This window comes from Microtus ochrogaster, chromosome 8 (assembly GCF_000317375.1).
Source record: "Microtus ochrogaster isolate Prairie Vole_2 chromosome 8, MicOch1.0, whole genome shotgun sequence".
Lineage (NCBI taxonomy): Eukaryota > Metazoa > Chordata > Mammalia > Rodentia > Cricetidae > Microtus > Microtus ochrogaster.
The window spans coordinates 58,078,729-58,095,831 of NC_022015.1; the positions used below are offsets into that span (position 1 = coordinate 58,078,729).

General features: G+C 45.7%; 1 protein-coding gene across 1 annotated transcript in view; it reads right to left on the minus strand.

Annotated features, from left to right (window-relative positions):
- Nucleotides 1–977: 977 nt before the first annotated feature.
- The window catches only part of Spata6l (spermatogenesis associated 6 like), a 43,124-nt gene continuing 26,998 nt past the window's right edge, over nt 978–17,103 (minus strand). Inside the window, exons 7-13 of the mRNA XM_026781412.1 lie at nt 16,070–16,309; nt 13,109–13,211; nt 10,543–10,577; nt 9,457–9,644; nt 5,762–5,846; nt 4,770–4,871; nt 978–1,163 (exon numbers count right to left, since the gene is read on the minus strand). Coding sequence (XP_026637213.1) covers nt 4,782–4,871; nt 5,762–5,846; nt 9,457–9,644; nt 10,543–10,577; nt 13,109–13,211; nt 16,070–16,309 — 741 coding nt within the window. The 3' untranslated portion in view covers nt 978–1,163; nt 4,770–4,781. The remainder of the gene's footprint in view (nt 1,164–4,769; nt 4,872–5,761; nt 5,847–9,456; nt 9,645–10,542; nt 10,578–13,108; nt 13,212–16,069; nt 16,310–17,103) is intronic.

The following is a 17,103-nucleotide window of genomic DNA, read 5'->3' on the forward strand; positions in this document are numbered from 1 at the left end:
AAGAATTGATGGGACAGGGTGATAGGGAGAGGGCATGTTTTAAACTACAGAAATGAGCCCCTCTCGCAAACCCACCTTGAATGGTTTAAGTTTTAAAATGAGACCTGAACTCTTCAGACGTTAATACCCCCCCCCCGGGCTTTAAGGGACTTGATGCCATTCAAGTCTAACATACACACACACAAATGAAACACACAAAAATCAGATTTATGGCCTGGAGGGATGGCTCAGCCTTTAAAGGCTAGGCTCACAACCAAAACTCAGATTTATCAAAAAGAAACAATGAGGTTGTTGGTCTTTTCCCAGTTGGTTTATCAGGTTGTTTCCTAAATAACCAACTCCCTGTTTCATGTAAGACAATTTTGTTAGAATTTTCAAAATTTTTTTGTAGGCAGTCGGTAGTGGTGCACTCCTTTAATCCTAGCACTTGGGAAGCAGAGGCAGGCGGATCTCTGTGAGTTCGAGGCCAGCCTGGTCTACAAGAGCTAGTTCCAGGGCAGACTCCAAAGCTACAGAGAAACCTTGTTTCAAAAAAACAAAACAAAAAAAAATGTGATGAGTCTTTCTCTGTCTCACCAGCCAGCTCCCAAATAATGACTCAGAGACCTACTATTAATTATGAAAGCTTGGCCTTAGCTTAAGCTGGTTCCTAACTAGCCATTATAACTTACATTAACCCATTTCTACTAATCTACGTTTTACCTTTTGTTCTATATACACGACTCCCTCCAGGTCTCATTGGCATCTCTCTGCACCTTGATTATCTCCTTCTGCTTCTTTTCTTTGCCCAGAAGTCCCACGTATACCTCCTGCCTAGCTGTTCAACCCCTTATCAAACCAATCACAGTAATGTATCTTCACACAGCATACAAATATCTCACTTTCATCTGACATACTTCCATTATGTTTCCTATTTTTCATGCTCAAAATAAACACAAATTCTCCAGGCGATGAGTGTGAATGGGAGCCCCAAACAGAATTTAATCAACAAATCTTACCTTGGGCACAAAAGACTGAGTATAAACTTTGATTTAATGGGAGCCAGGCACCAGTAACTCAACCCAGCCAACAACAACAAAAAAAAAATGTTCATTTCTCCAGGAATGTGTCAGTGTCTCGACGACTGGGCCCTTCATCTTTCTTTGGTTTTCATTCATGTTCCCCTGTAAAATTTAAAGATCACATCTACATGTGGTATTGAGAAAAGGGTGAATATTTGACACGATCAAGAAGAAAAACATGAACTATCCTAGCCTTAGATCGAGCTCAGCCTCAGAACTGCCCATACTCTGAGTCCCTTCCCTATGTCTGGTTCAGAATAAGGCAAAGGATTTGATCTCTTCGTATAAGAGCAGAGTGAAGACACTCTGAGCATCTTCCTCCCAGGGCTATGTGCAGAGTTAAGGAAGTCCTTGGTTCGTGGCTAATATGCCCGTGCCTACTGGATGGTATGGAGTGTTAAGCATGTTCCAATCTGCTGTTCAGTAGAGCAATTGCTGAGCGTGGAAGGGGGTCGAGTTTGGAACTGGGTGATGGCTGGGTCTTGTGAATTTTTCATCCTCACAAAAACTTCTATAGAGAGTTAAATCTTAAGAGTGCATATAATAAACTGGTATGGAATAGAACATGGGCTCTATGTTTTCAGAGCTCCCTGGATGATCCGAAGGCCCTCTGAGGCCTGTAGGCCTGAGAATCTGCTGACCACCTATGTGGTCTGTTGGACACTGACATTATCCATTACACCAGTCCCCCACAAGCCACTAAATGACAAATCCCTCAGATGCTGGAGCCCAAATCTAGATGGAAAACACTGACTGAAGGAGCTTGGGCTCTGCCAGATGGGACTTGTTTGCTTTCAGCTGTGGTGAGGGTAACAGGTATAAAGGATCCTCTAGGACAGGTGAGATTAAGACCCATGGCCACTACTGTCTCAGGAGCTGGGGCTACAGGTTATACCAGGATAAGAAACCAGCATTTTAAACTAGCAATTTAACCTTTTTTTTTCTTGTTGTACGTTCTTGTTGTTTTTCTTGAGTTTTACAAAAAAAAAAAAACAGGAGGCTATAATTTTCCCTGTCTAAAGAAATTCTAACTTGAGTTCCTTGTCTACCGTCTACTTAGAAGCATGACAGTGGTGTTGGCTCCTGCTCCCTTTCACTGAGGGTTGGCTCCAGAAAAAATCTGGGAGCAGATGGGGAGACTGTAAGCATTCAGTGGGCTATAGTTGGTATGGGTGGTCACACAGTGCACAGAGAATGAGGGCCTGACATTCCCTGGGGGACTGGGGACCATCAAGTCCCTCCCATAGAGGATTCTCGGTCATGACACCAGACATGGGCATCAGCTCACTAACGGTCATACCACAGGAATAATCATGTCTTCAAGAGATCTCAGGGTACCTGTGGAGTTTGGGGGGTCATGGAGTTTTCCTGTTTGTTTGGGGGGAATGGGACTATGCTTATTTGGTAGGAAATTTCTCATTTTAAATTATACCAGAAATAATCCACCTATACCCCAAGTCCCATGTCCCGACACAACAGAATAAAGACATATCAATGTCTTGCACTTCCTCTGCCTACCTCCTCCTTATTTCACGTCTACCAGGACAGACAATGGGACTCCCTGTCTTGGGTTCAAAGTTTCTTGGTAATTTTGTGACTAAGGATCTTTTTCATTTTTCCGTGAGGCTGAGACCACAGGGGATCCAGGACAGGGAAAGTTGACCATAGTGAAGGAGCTGATGTGGGGGAAAGAGGATGGGATCTGCCATGGAGCCCTTGGCAGAGTAGGGCAGGGAGGGACACAGAGCGGAAACGGAGGATGCTCCGCTCTGGAACCTGTCCTCCCAGGCACCAGGGGGCGCTCCAGCTCTCCTTGACCTTGCTTCTCTTCAGCTCTACTGGGTTACCTTCAGAGTCGCCTAGTCCGTCTTGTTCGGATTGGTTTCTTTCAACCCGGAGACCCTTCCCTTAGCTCTGTCCTTTGGGATTCTTGACTTACTAGGGATCCAGGATTCAAAAAGTAACATTAATCAAAGGAAGAAAGGGCACAGCCGGGAAAGGTCTGTGAACGTCCGGTTGTGAAAGAAACCCATTTTCCAAGGCAGAATTGGCAATGGGGTGGGAGTCTAATCTCCTTCCTTCCTAGCCCCCTCACACCAGTGCCCAGATATCAGCTTGGTGCAACTTGACTTTACCCACGTAGAAACTGAATGTAATTTGGCATTTGGTCACTCTGTGTGCTGTGATCCGTGTAACAGCCCGATGAAAGCATAGCGACTCTTACAACAAGAGATTAAGTGCGTCCTAGAATCTGCCCTCTAATCTATCAAGCAGAACGTTCTGATGTAAAGCCCACGGAATGGGCAATTATCAAGATGTCCTCCTTCCTTTGTGCTGGGGGCAGAGAGCCCTGCCAGCCCCCTGGGTAAGGGTGAAGCATAAATTACCCTCAAGCCAGACTTTTGGGTGCCTGACTGGGGAACTCCAGCAGGTCACCCCATTCTCTTTCCTTGCTTAAAAAGCCCTGCTCCTTTCTGTCTGATGACCATAAGATAGAACACGATTACTCCTAGGGGGAAACGTTCAAAGCCAGCCCCGCCCCCTCCGACTGTGGGGTGGGGACAAAGGGCTGTCATTTACACACGCATCTACCCCTCCTCATTCTGTTGTCATCCTCTAGCTTTGGAAAGAATATGGCAACTCAGAGCACGGTCTCTGAGGCTAACTGTGTGCCAAGGAAACCTGTCAATCATAGTCTCGGCCCTGCCACTGACTAGCCACGTCACTTTGAGCTCTCTGTACCTCAGTCTCTCTACCTTCAACTTAGTAGAAGCACCCCTCTCATAGGGCTGTAAGAATTAGACATTAGTTCATTTAGTTCATGGGACGAACCTGGCCAGCTCTTGACCCTATGTTGGAAATAATGTAAGGAAGAGCGGAGAGTTGTCATCATGATGGCAGAACCCACGTTCCCCAGCCTCACTCCCATTCCAGAAACCCAACCTGCAACTGCCCACCGTGCCACTTTCGAAGAAAATGCAATTATTATTTGGGGCATGGATTAAGGAGGAAGACTAAGAAATGGTGGCCTGCCACCCTCTGGCCAAGTACCTGACCACACATCAGCATCCTAGAGCATCCTCAGCATCTCCCTCAGCATCCATGCAGAAGCGCACTTGCTAAGGACCACGCTGGAGGGTCAGCAGATATAAGGACAGTAGGAGGGTGAGTGTGGGAAGAGAAGACGTTGCTCAGGACCCCAGCCCAGGGCGACCCCAGCCCAGGGCGCATGATTGGGTTTCCTTGTACTGAGCTAAATGCTGGGTTTCTGTTTCTGTCTAGGATAAAAGATGGATTTTTAAACAGCAATAATACATTGTTTCTGCTTTGGAAAGAAACAGGCAGGGTGCTAAAGGAGAGTCAAAACGGAGAGTCACAGACCAAAGGATCAACGGAAGGTACTCCATTCGAGTCAGGAAATGGTAGCCCAGGTAACACGTAGAGACCCCCAAGGCGGGACAAAGGCTGTGGTCAAGGAACTGAAAAGCAGCTCAAGTGTCCTGTACATAAAGTGGGAGGGAGGTGCCTGAGGAGGGGATATGAGAACTGGCATTTCCCTGAAGGGGGATGGGTTGGGGGATTGGGGAGCTCCGAGAGCTCCTTCCCACCTCCTCCACATTTCCTAGCTGCTTCAGGGCCAGCAGGAGACAGGCGGAAACGTTTTTTAGCAAGTCACAATAATGAACAGTGCTTAAGCTGCTTACTTACAGGAGACAGTAGTTAAAAATATCTCTGTCCATGTAGTGGGAGTTTCTTCAGGGGGTAGCTTGGTCTTTCACAGATATAATTTGTTTCAGGGATAAAATCTTCCTGTAACAAAACACATCCAGCCATTGCATCACCCAGGATGTAATAAAGACTGGTAACACCCAGACATGTGGTTTTCGGTGAGAAGAGGTCTGTGCTTCCCCTATGTGTCATATAAATGGGGTCATGTGTGTATGTATGTATGTATGTATGTGTGTGTGTGTGTCCTTCTCTCTCTCCATCTTATGGCGATTCATTTCCTTTAGATTGAGAAATAAGATTAAGTCAGAGAGGAAACAAAGAAAATGACTATTCCCATGGGTACCATGACCAATACCCAATGACAAATGTCATCCTGCCAGCCTGGCATAAGCTAGACTGTGTGGCATGATCAGCTCTAAAAACTGAGGACTCTCTTGACACTTCACTGGACTACCTTAAATGCAGGTCCAGATCACCAAGCTGCCTGTTTGCAGGAAACATCAAGAACTGGGTATATCTACCATAGGTCAGAAACCCTCCCTAAGCCTACAGAAAACATCAAGCAACCAAAACAGCTTATTAAATTATAGAAGCCATTTCTTCCCAATTGTGGCCCTACAGGGACCCTCACATAAATGTTTTCTTCTCTGTGTTGGAACTTCTGTGAGCAGAGGGTGAGAGAGCCTGTGCGGTCCACTGGAGCGCGCCAGGACCTCTGCCTGGTGAATGTTGTGCCATGAACTGCCCGCATTAACCTCCTCCGTGTCTCTTCCTCTGGAAGCCTGCCCTGACTCCCAACCATGCAGATACCTGCACGGTCAGGCTTAGGACACCGCATTCTCTACCGGGTGAGTGTCACAATGTCACAGGGTTTCTACGGTCATTTCACTAATGTCTGCTTCCCTCACTGGACTGCCAATTCCAGGTCCCACATTTACCAGCAAGGGTCTGGTCTCGCCAGAAGCCCTAACCTTCGAGTGAGCTCTGTGGGATGTCAGGAGGCTGCACACTCTCTCATGGATCTTCCTCCACGTGGACTGGGAGCGAGGATGGAACCTGCCCGACAGAGGAAACAGGGGAAGCGTTATGCAGCTGCTGAAAAGGATGCTGACTTAGAGTACTTAAACATGGGTTGAAACTTAACCATAAGCTAAAGTGTCAGGATGCAAAATGGTACACCTATGATCTTAATGCTGGCATCAAATCTACATGCCAGGATCACGGGAATACATACCACCAGCATGGTAAAAACAAGCTGTGCTTGGTGTCCGCCTATGAGCTTGGTGTTCTTCTTTGGACGTTCTGGTTTTCGGGGAATTTGCGAATGAGAAAAATCCTGTTTCTTTCAATCCCAAATTGTATTTTAAAAACTTAACCTCAATTGTTTTCTGCCACGAGGGCTTTATTTTACATCTCATCCAGTGTAGGCCACCCACACACTGTGCTTTCTCTCTTCCGCAGACGCCTCTGTGCAGAATACTGCCGCCTTCCCAGCCAAGCCCCTGCCCTCACTAACTCCCAGAACTCTTCTCAGGGAGTCCTTCCAGAGTCTGCCCCTCTCACCCCACCCCCGCCCCCAGAGGTCAGCTGACCCACGTGTTGTTCATTTCACAACGCTTCTGACAGTGGACACTGGCCCCGTCGGGTTAATGTGTCCCCTCGACTGAGACCCAGATGGAGGCTCTGGTTAATATCCCACCCCAAACTACATACACCTGTAGTCCTCGTCCTAAGGAGACTGAGGTAGAAGGGTCTGGAGTTTGAGGGTAGCCTGGTTATACAAAAGACACAGTAGGTAATGAATACCACGGTGGGGGCTGAAGAGTTGTTGTTTGAGGGCTTGGAGGAGTGAGCATTCGTGGCTCTGGCCAGGGACCTACGTTCAGTTCCCAACACTCCATCTTCTGCCTCACAACTGCCTTTAACTCCAGTGCCAGGGCATCCACTTCCAGTCTCCACGGGAACAAGCACATGCATGACGCTTGATATACACTTAGTCCACAAAATAAATCATTAAAAACCAATACTGAGTAGTGAATTCATTCATTCTGTATCTGGGGATCAGGTCCTAAATTCTGAGGTATCGCCAAGCTAAAGGTGCACACAGAAATGAGATGGTGAAAAGTTCTGATCCTGATTCCTTGAGACGTTCAAAGAGTCTTAGCAATCCAGGTAAGTTATTCTGTTCATGTGTGAGAAACACTAGAGTGGCACACATATTTGAGATGTCAACAGGATGGCATCAAGGACATATGGAGAACTGTTCATTAGCAGACAATGGAAGTCCGGGGTGGTTGTTAGGGCCACTATGCTGCTGACCCCCTGCAGCTCCCCCTGTCCTTGGTTCATGCCCATTGGCCTCCCATCACACCCTTCTCTGGAGCAAGAACATAAGGCCCCAGTAGGACTGAGCCTACACATCTGTTATCTGATGTGAGAGTCTCCTCTGTGTGCTGTGATTGCCATGAATGAATAAAGAAACTGCCTTGGCCTGTTAATAGGGCAGAACTTAAGTAGGCAGGAAGGACTGGACTGAATGCTGGGAGAAAGAAGGGTGGAGTCGGGATACGCCATAGAGCCACTGCGGGAGATAGATGTGCTGAATCTTTGCTGGTAGGCCATGACCTCGTGGTGTTATACAGATTACTAGAAATGCATTAAACTAAGATGTAAGAGTTAGCCAATAAGAAGTTAGAGCTAATGGGCCAAGCAGAGATTTAATGAATACAGTTTCTGTGTGGTTATTTTGGTTCTGGGCGGCCAGGACGAACAAGCAGCCCCCTCGTCCTACAATTACCAACCTAGGAAAACAATAGGCAGCAAATGGCTGCAACCTCGATGCTCTACTGTGTTTCAGGAAACATTATACACATAACTACTGCTCTCCCTAAGAATCTTATGAGAAATACAGCAAGTCTTTAAAACTAGCCACCCGCGGGACACGTAGGCCTTGAAGATGCTACAGCTGCATGGAGGGAATAGAGCTGCCTCATGCCAGCCTTCTCTGTGATTCTCCTTGTCCGCACACACAAGAACATGCTCCAGATGTGGGGGATGGAAGCGGAGGCTCTTTCCTTGGGGACGACATTCTTCATTCTGGTATTCAAAAGGCTTTGTCTACCTTCCATTAAAATCTTGGACTGAGAAGCCTAAAATTAGGTCTACCACACGACCCAGCAACACCACTCCTTGGCAAGGCTCAAAGCACTTCGTATCCTACTCCAGAGTCACTTGCTCGGCCATGTTTATTTGCACCCTATTTGTAATCGCTATGAAACAGAAGCAACCTACATATCCTTCAGCTGCTGAATAGATAGGGAAAATGTGCTACATAAACACTATGGAATGCTAGTCAGTTGTCAAGAACAATGAAATTATGAAATGTTCAGGTAAATGGAGGGAACTAGGAAAGGTCATATTGAATGTTTTCCTGAACCCAGAAAAACAAAAGCCACATGTTCTCTCTTATCAGAGGCTCCTACCCCCAAATCTCCAGATGTAACCACAGAAACCAGCAAAATTATAATACACTGTGGGAGGTGGGGGGTTGAGCAGGGAATGGGATACAAGCGATACTCAGGGGAAAAGAGAAAAAAATGGGAAGAAGTATAAATAACACCAAGGTTGTCAGATAAAGCCTTGAGGAATCATGGTTTTATATTTACCTAAAATTATACACAGTGTGTGTGTGTGTGTGTGTGTGTGTGTGTGTGTGTGTGTGTGTGTGTCTTAAATGAAGTTGTGCCACTTGGGCTCACAATGCTCCATGCAAGAACAACATAGCAACAGTACCAGGCATGAGAAACCTCCTTTTGAGTCAAGGTAGTCCGAATGACTCCCCAGACAATATAGGCTACTGATATTGCCCTGGGATGCCTCTCGGAGGTTAGTGTTCAGGCCCTATTGCTGAAGGCATTGGACACTTAGGACACAGGACATGGATTATTTGAACTGGACTTAACATAAAAGCTTCCTCCCTGCAGTCAAGTTTACATAGTATCATAAAGAAAAAATGGGTATGTGTACATGTGTGCATACATGTATGTGTATGTGTGTGTGCATTTATGTATGTGTATGTATGTGTGTGCATGCATGTATGTGTATGTATGTGTGTGCATACATGTATATGTATGTATGTGTGTGCAGCAGAAGACGGGAGATGTAGGGTGCTCCCGTCACTCAGTCTAGATTCCCTTAAGACAGGTTCTCTCACTGAAGCTCTGTCTTCAACCCACCTCCACCCAACTCACCCCTGCCAGCAGGACCACACCTGGCTGTTTTATGTGGGTGCTGGGATTCTGGGCTCAGGCCTTCATGCCTGAGCATCAAGAGTGCACGCACTTTCACTCACTGGGTCCAGCTCCTGCCTGTTTTTCTGTTGTTTGCCGTGATGGTTTGGTTTGGTTTTTCTTTTTGGCGGTACTAGGGCCTCATGCGTGCTAGACAAGTGCTATACCATTGAGTTACACACTAAACCTACACCAGGTACCCTCAAACACTTGCCCGAGAAAAAAGAAGTTAACGGTACGTTTTGTATAGGTTTGAAAAGGAACGATCACGGTCACTGTGTGAATAGCCCAGCAAAACAAACAAACAGGGCATCCAGACTTTCTTCCTGACAAAGCACAAGGCTCATCAGGCAAGGGGATAGGCACCAGCTGCTGACCTTTCTCCCAGGAGAGGCTCATCCAGAGGGCTGGGAGATCTGGAATGCTGGGAGGTAGGAAGTGAAGTGTCCAGCAGGAGCTCCACATCCCCTCGGTGATTGGGCGAGGGTCGTCCGGACTTCCTCGGATCTAAAGGTGGTGATGTCTGACTCCTTAAGACAATGCGCTCGTCAGGCTCTCTGGTGACCTGAGTGACAATGTGAGTTACTCTTGACTCGTAGTTTGGGTTTTGATTTGCCTAATACAGAGGTAGGGGCAGGCTAGGACAAGGAAGCGAAAGTGAGGTCAGATAACAGAACACGTGGCCAGGGATCACCCACAAATAAAAAAGGGGACCATGTTACAGAAGCCTCAGGAATACGGGTCGGGGAGACACAGTCAAAAGGCTCTGTGTTTGGCAACATTAATAAGCCAAGGTAAACTCACACTTAGAACTTTGATTTCTTTTTTTTTTTTTCTGGTTTTTCAACATAGGGTTTCTCTAACAGTCCTGGCTGTTCTAGAACACATTTTATAGACCAAGCTGGCCTCAAACTCATTGAGATCGGCCGGCATCTGCCTCCAAGGTGCTAGAATTAAGAGTGTGTGCCACCACTGCCCAACTAGAGCGCTGATTTCTGAGGACACTGACTTTTTGGTTCTGAGGAAGATGGAATTTTTCAACAAAGTGTGACTGTCCTGTACATAGGAAATGCAGTATACAGTTCACTTCCTTCCCGTGCGCCTCTCAGTTTGTAGCATAAAAGCTGTGGCTCTCAGCTGGGCAAACTGGTCAAGTTTGAGGACACGATTAGCACCTCGCTGTAGAGAGGGATCTGATTGGAGACAGGCAACTTAAGTCACTGGTGATAAGATAATAATCGGCCTATATAAACTCTCCCTTGGCAACAAAAAAAGGGGAGCAAGCCAATGAACCCCACAGTGAAGTAGACAGTGGAGTGTGAGCACTGGTCTGCAGAAACCCTACCGAACCCATGCTGGCCCATGAGCAGCACAGCTAGGAACATATTCTCCCCACTAACTGAACAGGGCTTGACCTAGACACTGGAAACAAATAATTTTACAGAAGTTACTGCTACAATTACCTTTACGTTTGCTTCAAGGCTTTCAAGAGAAGATGCTAGAAGAGAGAGGTGGAGGAGTGTGAAAAGCTCGTTGTTACCAGTTAGCCATATAACGACTGGCACATTTACCCCACAGAAGAAGCAAGATTTTAGACAATAAATGAATGACAAAGGGACTAAAGGTTCCCTTGTAAAATACAAGTTCACAACTCAGTGTCTCTTGGGGCACTGAAATTCTAGGGAACTTTCTGTCTTCTTGGGGTCCACAGTCAGGTTGTATTTTCAATGACAGCCCAGTTGGAAAGGGGCTGGGAGCAACAAACATGCCATGGAGCAGAAGGCCAGCACCCTTACAGTCTTAAACAGAGAAAACCTATCTGTCCAGATGCCCAGAGCCTGGAAGAAGACCCTATGGATCTAATATAAAGTTCCTATGCTCTGCTGTGTGAGTACCGGTTGGTTTCCGGAGATCAGTTAACACAGGAGCTCTTGAGGGAAACATGGCTGTGACATCGCGCCAGTAATACCTAAGAACACAGAGAAACCCAGCGCATCCAAACCACAAATCATTGTCATCGCCCTAAATGTCTATGAGAGGTAAGTGGATCCCATACTTCCCATACTAGTGAGTGACAAGGACGACAAGAAAACAAAGCAATAGCCTAACACATACAAGACCCTAATTCCAAAACAAAACAAAATATTGCAATACAAAAAAAAAAAAACTCCAAAAGTAACAAATACACATAAAAACTGCCAAGCAAGTGGATTTTTTCCTTAAGTTTAACGACAAAACACTCTCCAGATTTATCGTCCCCTTACACCACCAGATGCAATAAGGAAGAACAGAAATTTTTACAGCCTGACACCATTCCTATCTGGGCACACTTATCTGTGTGTGTACACATGGTTCTGGAAAAGCCGCAACCGCCACCACACTAAACTAGACAGGGAATCAGCGATGCCAAGTAGCTACAAACCAATCCAGGCCTAGGGACTCCCTGGGCACTCCCCTGCGACAAGATCAGAACTGCATTAACATCTGTTCTGCTGCTGGCCCTTGTTTCTCAAGGACCCCCTGGAAGCTTGTGAGAAAAGTACCCAGGCCCCATGCCAGCACTTTATCAAGATGTGCAGTTCAACAGGAGCCCCAGCTGGCTCAGAGGCACACAAAGTCTTAGAGGGGTGGCTTTATTCTCCCATAGATCTGGGGGTGACCTAAGAATAGAGATGGCCTGGAGTCCCAGGGATTCCAGGACCTCAGTCCAGAGAGCTGAACATCCAGAGGTTGTAGCTCTGCTAACAGCTCGGTGTAAGACTCATACTCATAACCTTGGGAAACGTCCTCACCCACCAGGAGCAAGAGAAGCATGGTGTATGCCGCCATCGGAGGCAAACGAGCATCAAGCAAAGCCCCACTGTCCTTCCAGGAAAGGACATTTGCTGTTGCTTGCTTTTGCTGTGACAGGGAAGATGACCCTGCTTTTACGGGCTGCACCAGTGATTTTCAATTGCAGTGCTTAAATTAAATGTCAGAGGTGATGAAGCGCTTCCTCCTCCCAGCCCCACGCTGTCCGGGTCAGTGGTTATCAGTCACTCTGTCTGGTCTGAGTTACCTCCACAACACTCGGCAGTCCTTTCAAAGTACAAACCGTCAAGCCGAACACAGGGAACTGCACTGTAAGGCTATCCCACGTCTGGTCCCACCACGGGGTAACAGAAGGGATCATCACCAGCCCTGTCCAGACTAAGAACTCCAGGCAAGCTGCCATGACCTTCACTGGGGACAGACTCACACATTTCTCCTGAGGTCAAAGCCCCCCAGGAGTGCCTTACCCCAGACACTGTCAATTAGTAATGTACAGTCCAGGAATCTTAATGGGGTGGGGGTCCTGATGAAACCTCCAGATTAAAACCTGCATTCATAATTACACGAAGACAGGATGCATTCCTCCCATTCTCCTACAGTGTAACAAATGCCAGCACAGTGCATTGTAACAGTATTATCCTAGTGGCCAGTGACTTTCTCACTGCTGTGTTACATTTTACAATCACTCAGTTTCGATTTCTAGCATGCTAAATGTGGCTAGCCATCATCCATGTCAATCAAAGCCCTTTCAGGTCCTCAACATCGTTCGCAAGTGGATCCCAAACGCTGCGAGAGCTGGCTCCCTCCTCACTAACTAACGTGGAATCCGTCAGCAAGTGTCATGACCACCATCAGTGTCTTGCTCCTTCATCCTTGGAAAAACGGCAAAAACAAACAACATGTTTGCTAACTGTCAGCCATGCCTTCGCAAAGAGTTCACGCCAAGAGGAAGTGCTGCCTGTTTGCCAGCCTAGCCGTGGGCTGTGGCCACATGTGATCAGTCACACCACCCAGCTCAGTCCCCTACAAGTACTGAGGGCGTGTTGGAAGTAAGCTGCTTTTTAGTGGCCTCTGCCCATGGGAATGTCTCGGCTGGAGAGACCCAGAGAGACAGGTCCACAGTTTCCAACCTAGCCTGTAATTCCTCAGAACGAAGGATGCCCAGTGGAATGCACTCATGCTCAGTAAAGGGATGTTAGTAACGAGAAACTCCAGTACCTCTTCTCACTGGAAGAGCGAAGTCTAAAACCTTCGATTTTCTTCTGGACTTCGGTAAGTGATGTTCCAAACTGCTTTCTCCAAAGGGGTTTTCACTGTCCACCTGAAAGTGAAGGAGACAGGTAAGCCTCTTCCTGCAGTAGCTTGGACTACCTTCTCGCTACCCACAATGCCTCCCCTACCCCCATTCAGAAAGACACTTGAAAAATAGCCTAAATCATGGTCTCAGAGGATGGTACATTTTATGCCCACCATCTCATGCGAGGTCAGATCTGAGGGTGAGTGTCAAATGTGAGCACAGAGAACTGAAGGTTGATAAAAGGCAGCGCTGAGTTTTCGCCTCCTGAGAGCTGGAAAAAAGGTGTGAGCTGCCACGCCCGGCCCAGAATCCTTTGGACCGCATAGAGCATTCCAAAAACAAGAGAATCACCATTCAGATTCTCCTCCAATCTAGATTCTTTTAAAACACAATAGAGCCAGGCAGTTGTGGCACACACCTTTGATCCCAGCAGAGGCAGGCAGATTTGAGGTTCAAGGCCAGCCTGGTCTACAGAACAAGTTCCAGGATAGCCAGGGCTACACAGAGAAACCCTGTCTCAAAACCAAAGCGAACCAAGAAAGCCCACAATAGCAGTGACTACTCTCTCTTACTTCAAGTGACAGGCCAGGCTTCCTAAGACAAAACTGGCCAACATGACCTGCAGAAGCAGGTCAAATGCTTGAAAAAGAGATTCTTCTACAGCGTAAATTTTAAATTTCTGAAATGGACTTTGAAATTTTTATTTTTTTCAGCAAAGCAGACTACAATGCTAGTGTTTATTGAAAGTCAAGAAACAGACTGATTATGTTTTTTTAATTTTTAATTTAAACTTTTTAAAGTATATGAGTGTTTTGTTTGCATGTATGTCCATGTACTACATGTGTGCTGGTGTCCACAGAGGCCAGAAGGGGGCATCAGATCCCTTGGATCTGGAGTTACCAACAGGAGCTGCTGTGTGGGTGCTGAAAATTGAACCTGGGTCCTCAGGAAGAACAGCCAATGCTCTTAACTGCTGAGCCACCTTTCCAGACACAAGTTCTCTAAATTTTAATGCTTCTATTAAGGATGTCTCACACATGATCAGAAAATCTGCCTAATCAAGTATGTACCTATAAAAGAGCTGAGCATACAGTCAAAACTGTAATGATTTGTTAAACAGTAGAAATGGAAATTTTCACTCCCTAAGAAATCTAACCATTGTTTTTACAAGATGGATTACTCCACAGTGGCAGAGACTGCATTTGATAAGCATCAGTATGGAATAGAATAAGTCACACTGTCCAAAATAAATGCAAGCTATCAACACATCTATGGAGCCATATTTACTGATGGGTTACTACATTTTTTGGCAGACATCTTTACCAAGATCAATAAAAAGAAAACAGCCATTTAGTATTTCTGTGTCTATGAATAGTTCTTATTTGGAGATTAGCTAGTTGGTGTTTTCTAGCCAGAAAGCTCAATTCTACCTAGAAACAAATTACACACAACAATCTCAACAATGCCTAGACTGAGATTTACCCCACCTCACAACGTGTACCAGATGCACAATCATAATTTCTAGTGACTTTAAGTGAAAATGTTGACAATTTACCCATTATTAACATTCTGAAGATAGTCACTAACTGGAAGGTGTGATAGAGTTCACGGAGGGTATGAAATAACAAAAACATTAATTTGAATGTATCTATATATTGCTATGGGATATCCCTTCTGTACGTTGGGAATATATGTTGCTCTCATTGGTTGATAATAAAGCTAATTTGACCTATAGCAAGGCAGAATATATCTAGGTGGGAAAGCCAAGTTGAATACACGGAGAAGGAAGAGCAAAGTCGAAAGAGACTGGAGCCAGTTGCCCAAGAAATAAGATGCCAGCAGACTGGTAAAAGCCACAGAAATGTGGTAATACATAGGTTAATAGAAATGGGTTAATTTAAATGTAAGAGCAAGTTAGTAATAAGCCTAAACTATAGGCCAAACATTCTGTAATTGATATTAAGCCTTTGAACGATTATTTAGAAGTAGCTATGGAACAAGGCAGGACAGATAAACCTCAGTTTACTATAATTACAGACAGTTTCATGGAAAACATAAAGGCTATGAATACAAAAACTGAAGAAAATAATCAAATTAATGATTTGTGGCTGTGTGTGTGTATGTGTGTGTGTGTGTGTGTGTGTGTAACCAGTAGCTCAAATTTTCCTGAAACAGGCTATGCAGCCCAGGCTAGCCTCAAACTCATGTTTATCCTCCTGCCTTAGCCTCCCAAGTGCTGGGATTATGAGGGTATATCGCAACACCTGACTTTAGACATCCCATTTATTACACTGATGAGCCAATGTCTATTTTATAATACAGTAATTAAAAGCAAATTTTCAAGATAGCCACAAGGACTAGAGTGACTAACCATGCCCACTGCTTCTGGTGACTAAGATTCAGAAGGTTCTTTGAGTGAGACCCATCCTTGCTTTTTCCCCCACTGACATCTTGCCCTGCTCAGCATTTGGTTACTGAGCATCAGTCTCATCGAGAAGAGGAAAACTGTTTCTTATAAAGGGCTGGACCTTCACTTTGAATTGAGGCACCTTATCAGCCAGCCTTTGATTGACATCTTCAGTTCCTGGCAGTTCACAGACGCCTCTGAGTAATGGTGAGTTATCTACAGACATCATACTCAATTAATAATGTTCTAAAATTTAAAATGGGGCGATTGAGCAAATTCCCTCCGAGATGCCTTTATAGACATTTCCTAACAATGATGCTGGGAAATGAACATCATTTAATGGCAGCTATTATTCATTTGAATTCCCTTGGTAGTCACTATCGCCACGTGTTGGCGTGGCTCAACGCTTCTTCCTCCCGCTCCTATCAGCATCCTCACTGCAACAAGTTACTCTGAGAAATCACTTCAAGCTCACATGTCTAACCACAAATGGAGGCTTTCTTGCTTCAGGGAGCCTGAAGCTTTTTCCAAGGTTCTGCTGAGTTGGCTGGTGCTGGACGAGACGTCTAGGGGAAGACGGGGAGGGGACCCGGGCCTGTGTGCCTTTGGGAAGTCGGTCAGGACTTTTCTCCTTCTGCTTCGTCTTTCTGTTATTTGTGGGAGTTCTTTGCCCGTGTGATTTCGGTAAAGGTGTTTGGGGTTTACAGTTCTCCTCCTGAGAGCAGAAAACAAACAGATTTGTCACGCTGTTTCTTCTCGTTAAGCATTGACCATGCTTGGAAGGGACTCTGCCTGTGAGCTCTACTTCCAGCCAAAAATATTATTGGAAAAAAAAAGATAATTCAATCAAAACTATAATAATTAATTGAACATTTGAAAACTAAAAAGACTGCCTCAGATTTATAGAAGAAACCTTTAAAGAAAGGCATTTATTTACCTAATCTACCATTTAACATCATTAATATGTTTTAACTCACTAAAATCACACATTTTAAGTAATAACAGTGAGATTTATTTGTGCTGGGGCAAGTTTGAGAAGTCAGATGCACACAGGCACACTCCAAGCCCAGGCAGACCACAGACACCGAGAAGCATGAATGGCATGTACAGGTGGACCCAACCGCTTCACTTCAAGGAGTGTATTAAAAGTAATTAGTGTTTCTCTGTGCACAGAACTGAAGGCATTGCGTCTTAGAGTCAATTTCACCATGGAGCCTAGACGGCCCTTCAACAGGAGCAAGCTCCCACATCAGCATCCCAAGGGCTAAGATTACAGATGTGTGTCACCATGGCCAGCTTGAAATGGTTTGAAAAATATCTCTGTGAATAAACAACCACCTTAGCTGAAATCCCACCTCAGCTCAAAGACAGTGTAGCAAAGACTCTGTCGGGCTTCTTTTTGTTATTCCAGCTGTTCTGTTTGGTGTGTCTGTGACGGGTGGGCGGTGTGGAGGGGAGGAGCTAACGGTCTCCCATTCTGTTTGCTGTGTCTATGATGGGTCCAGGGTG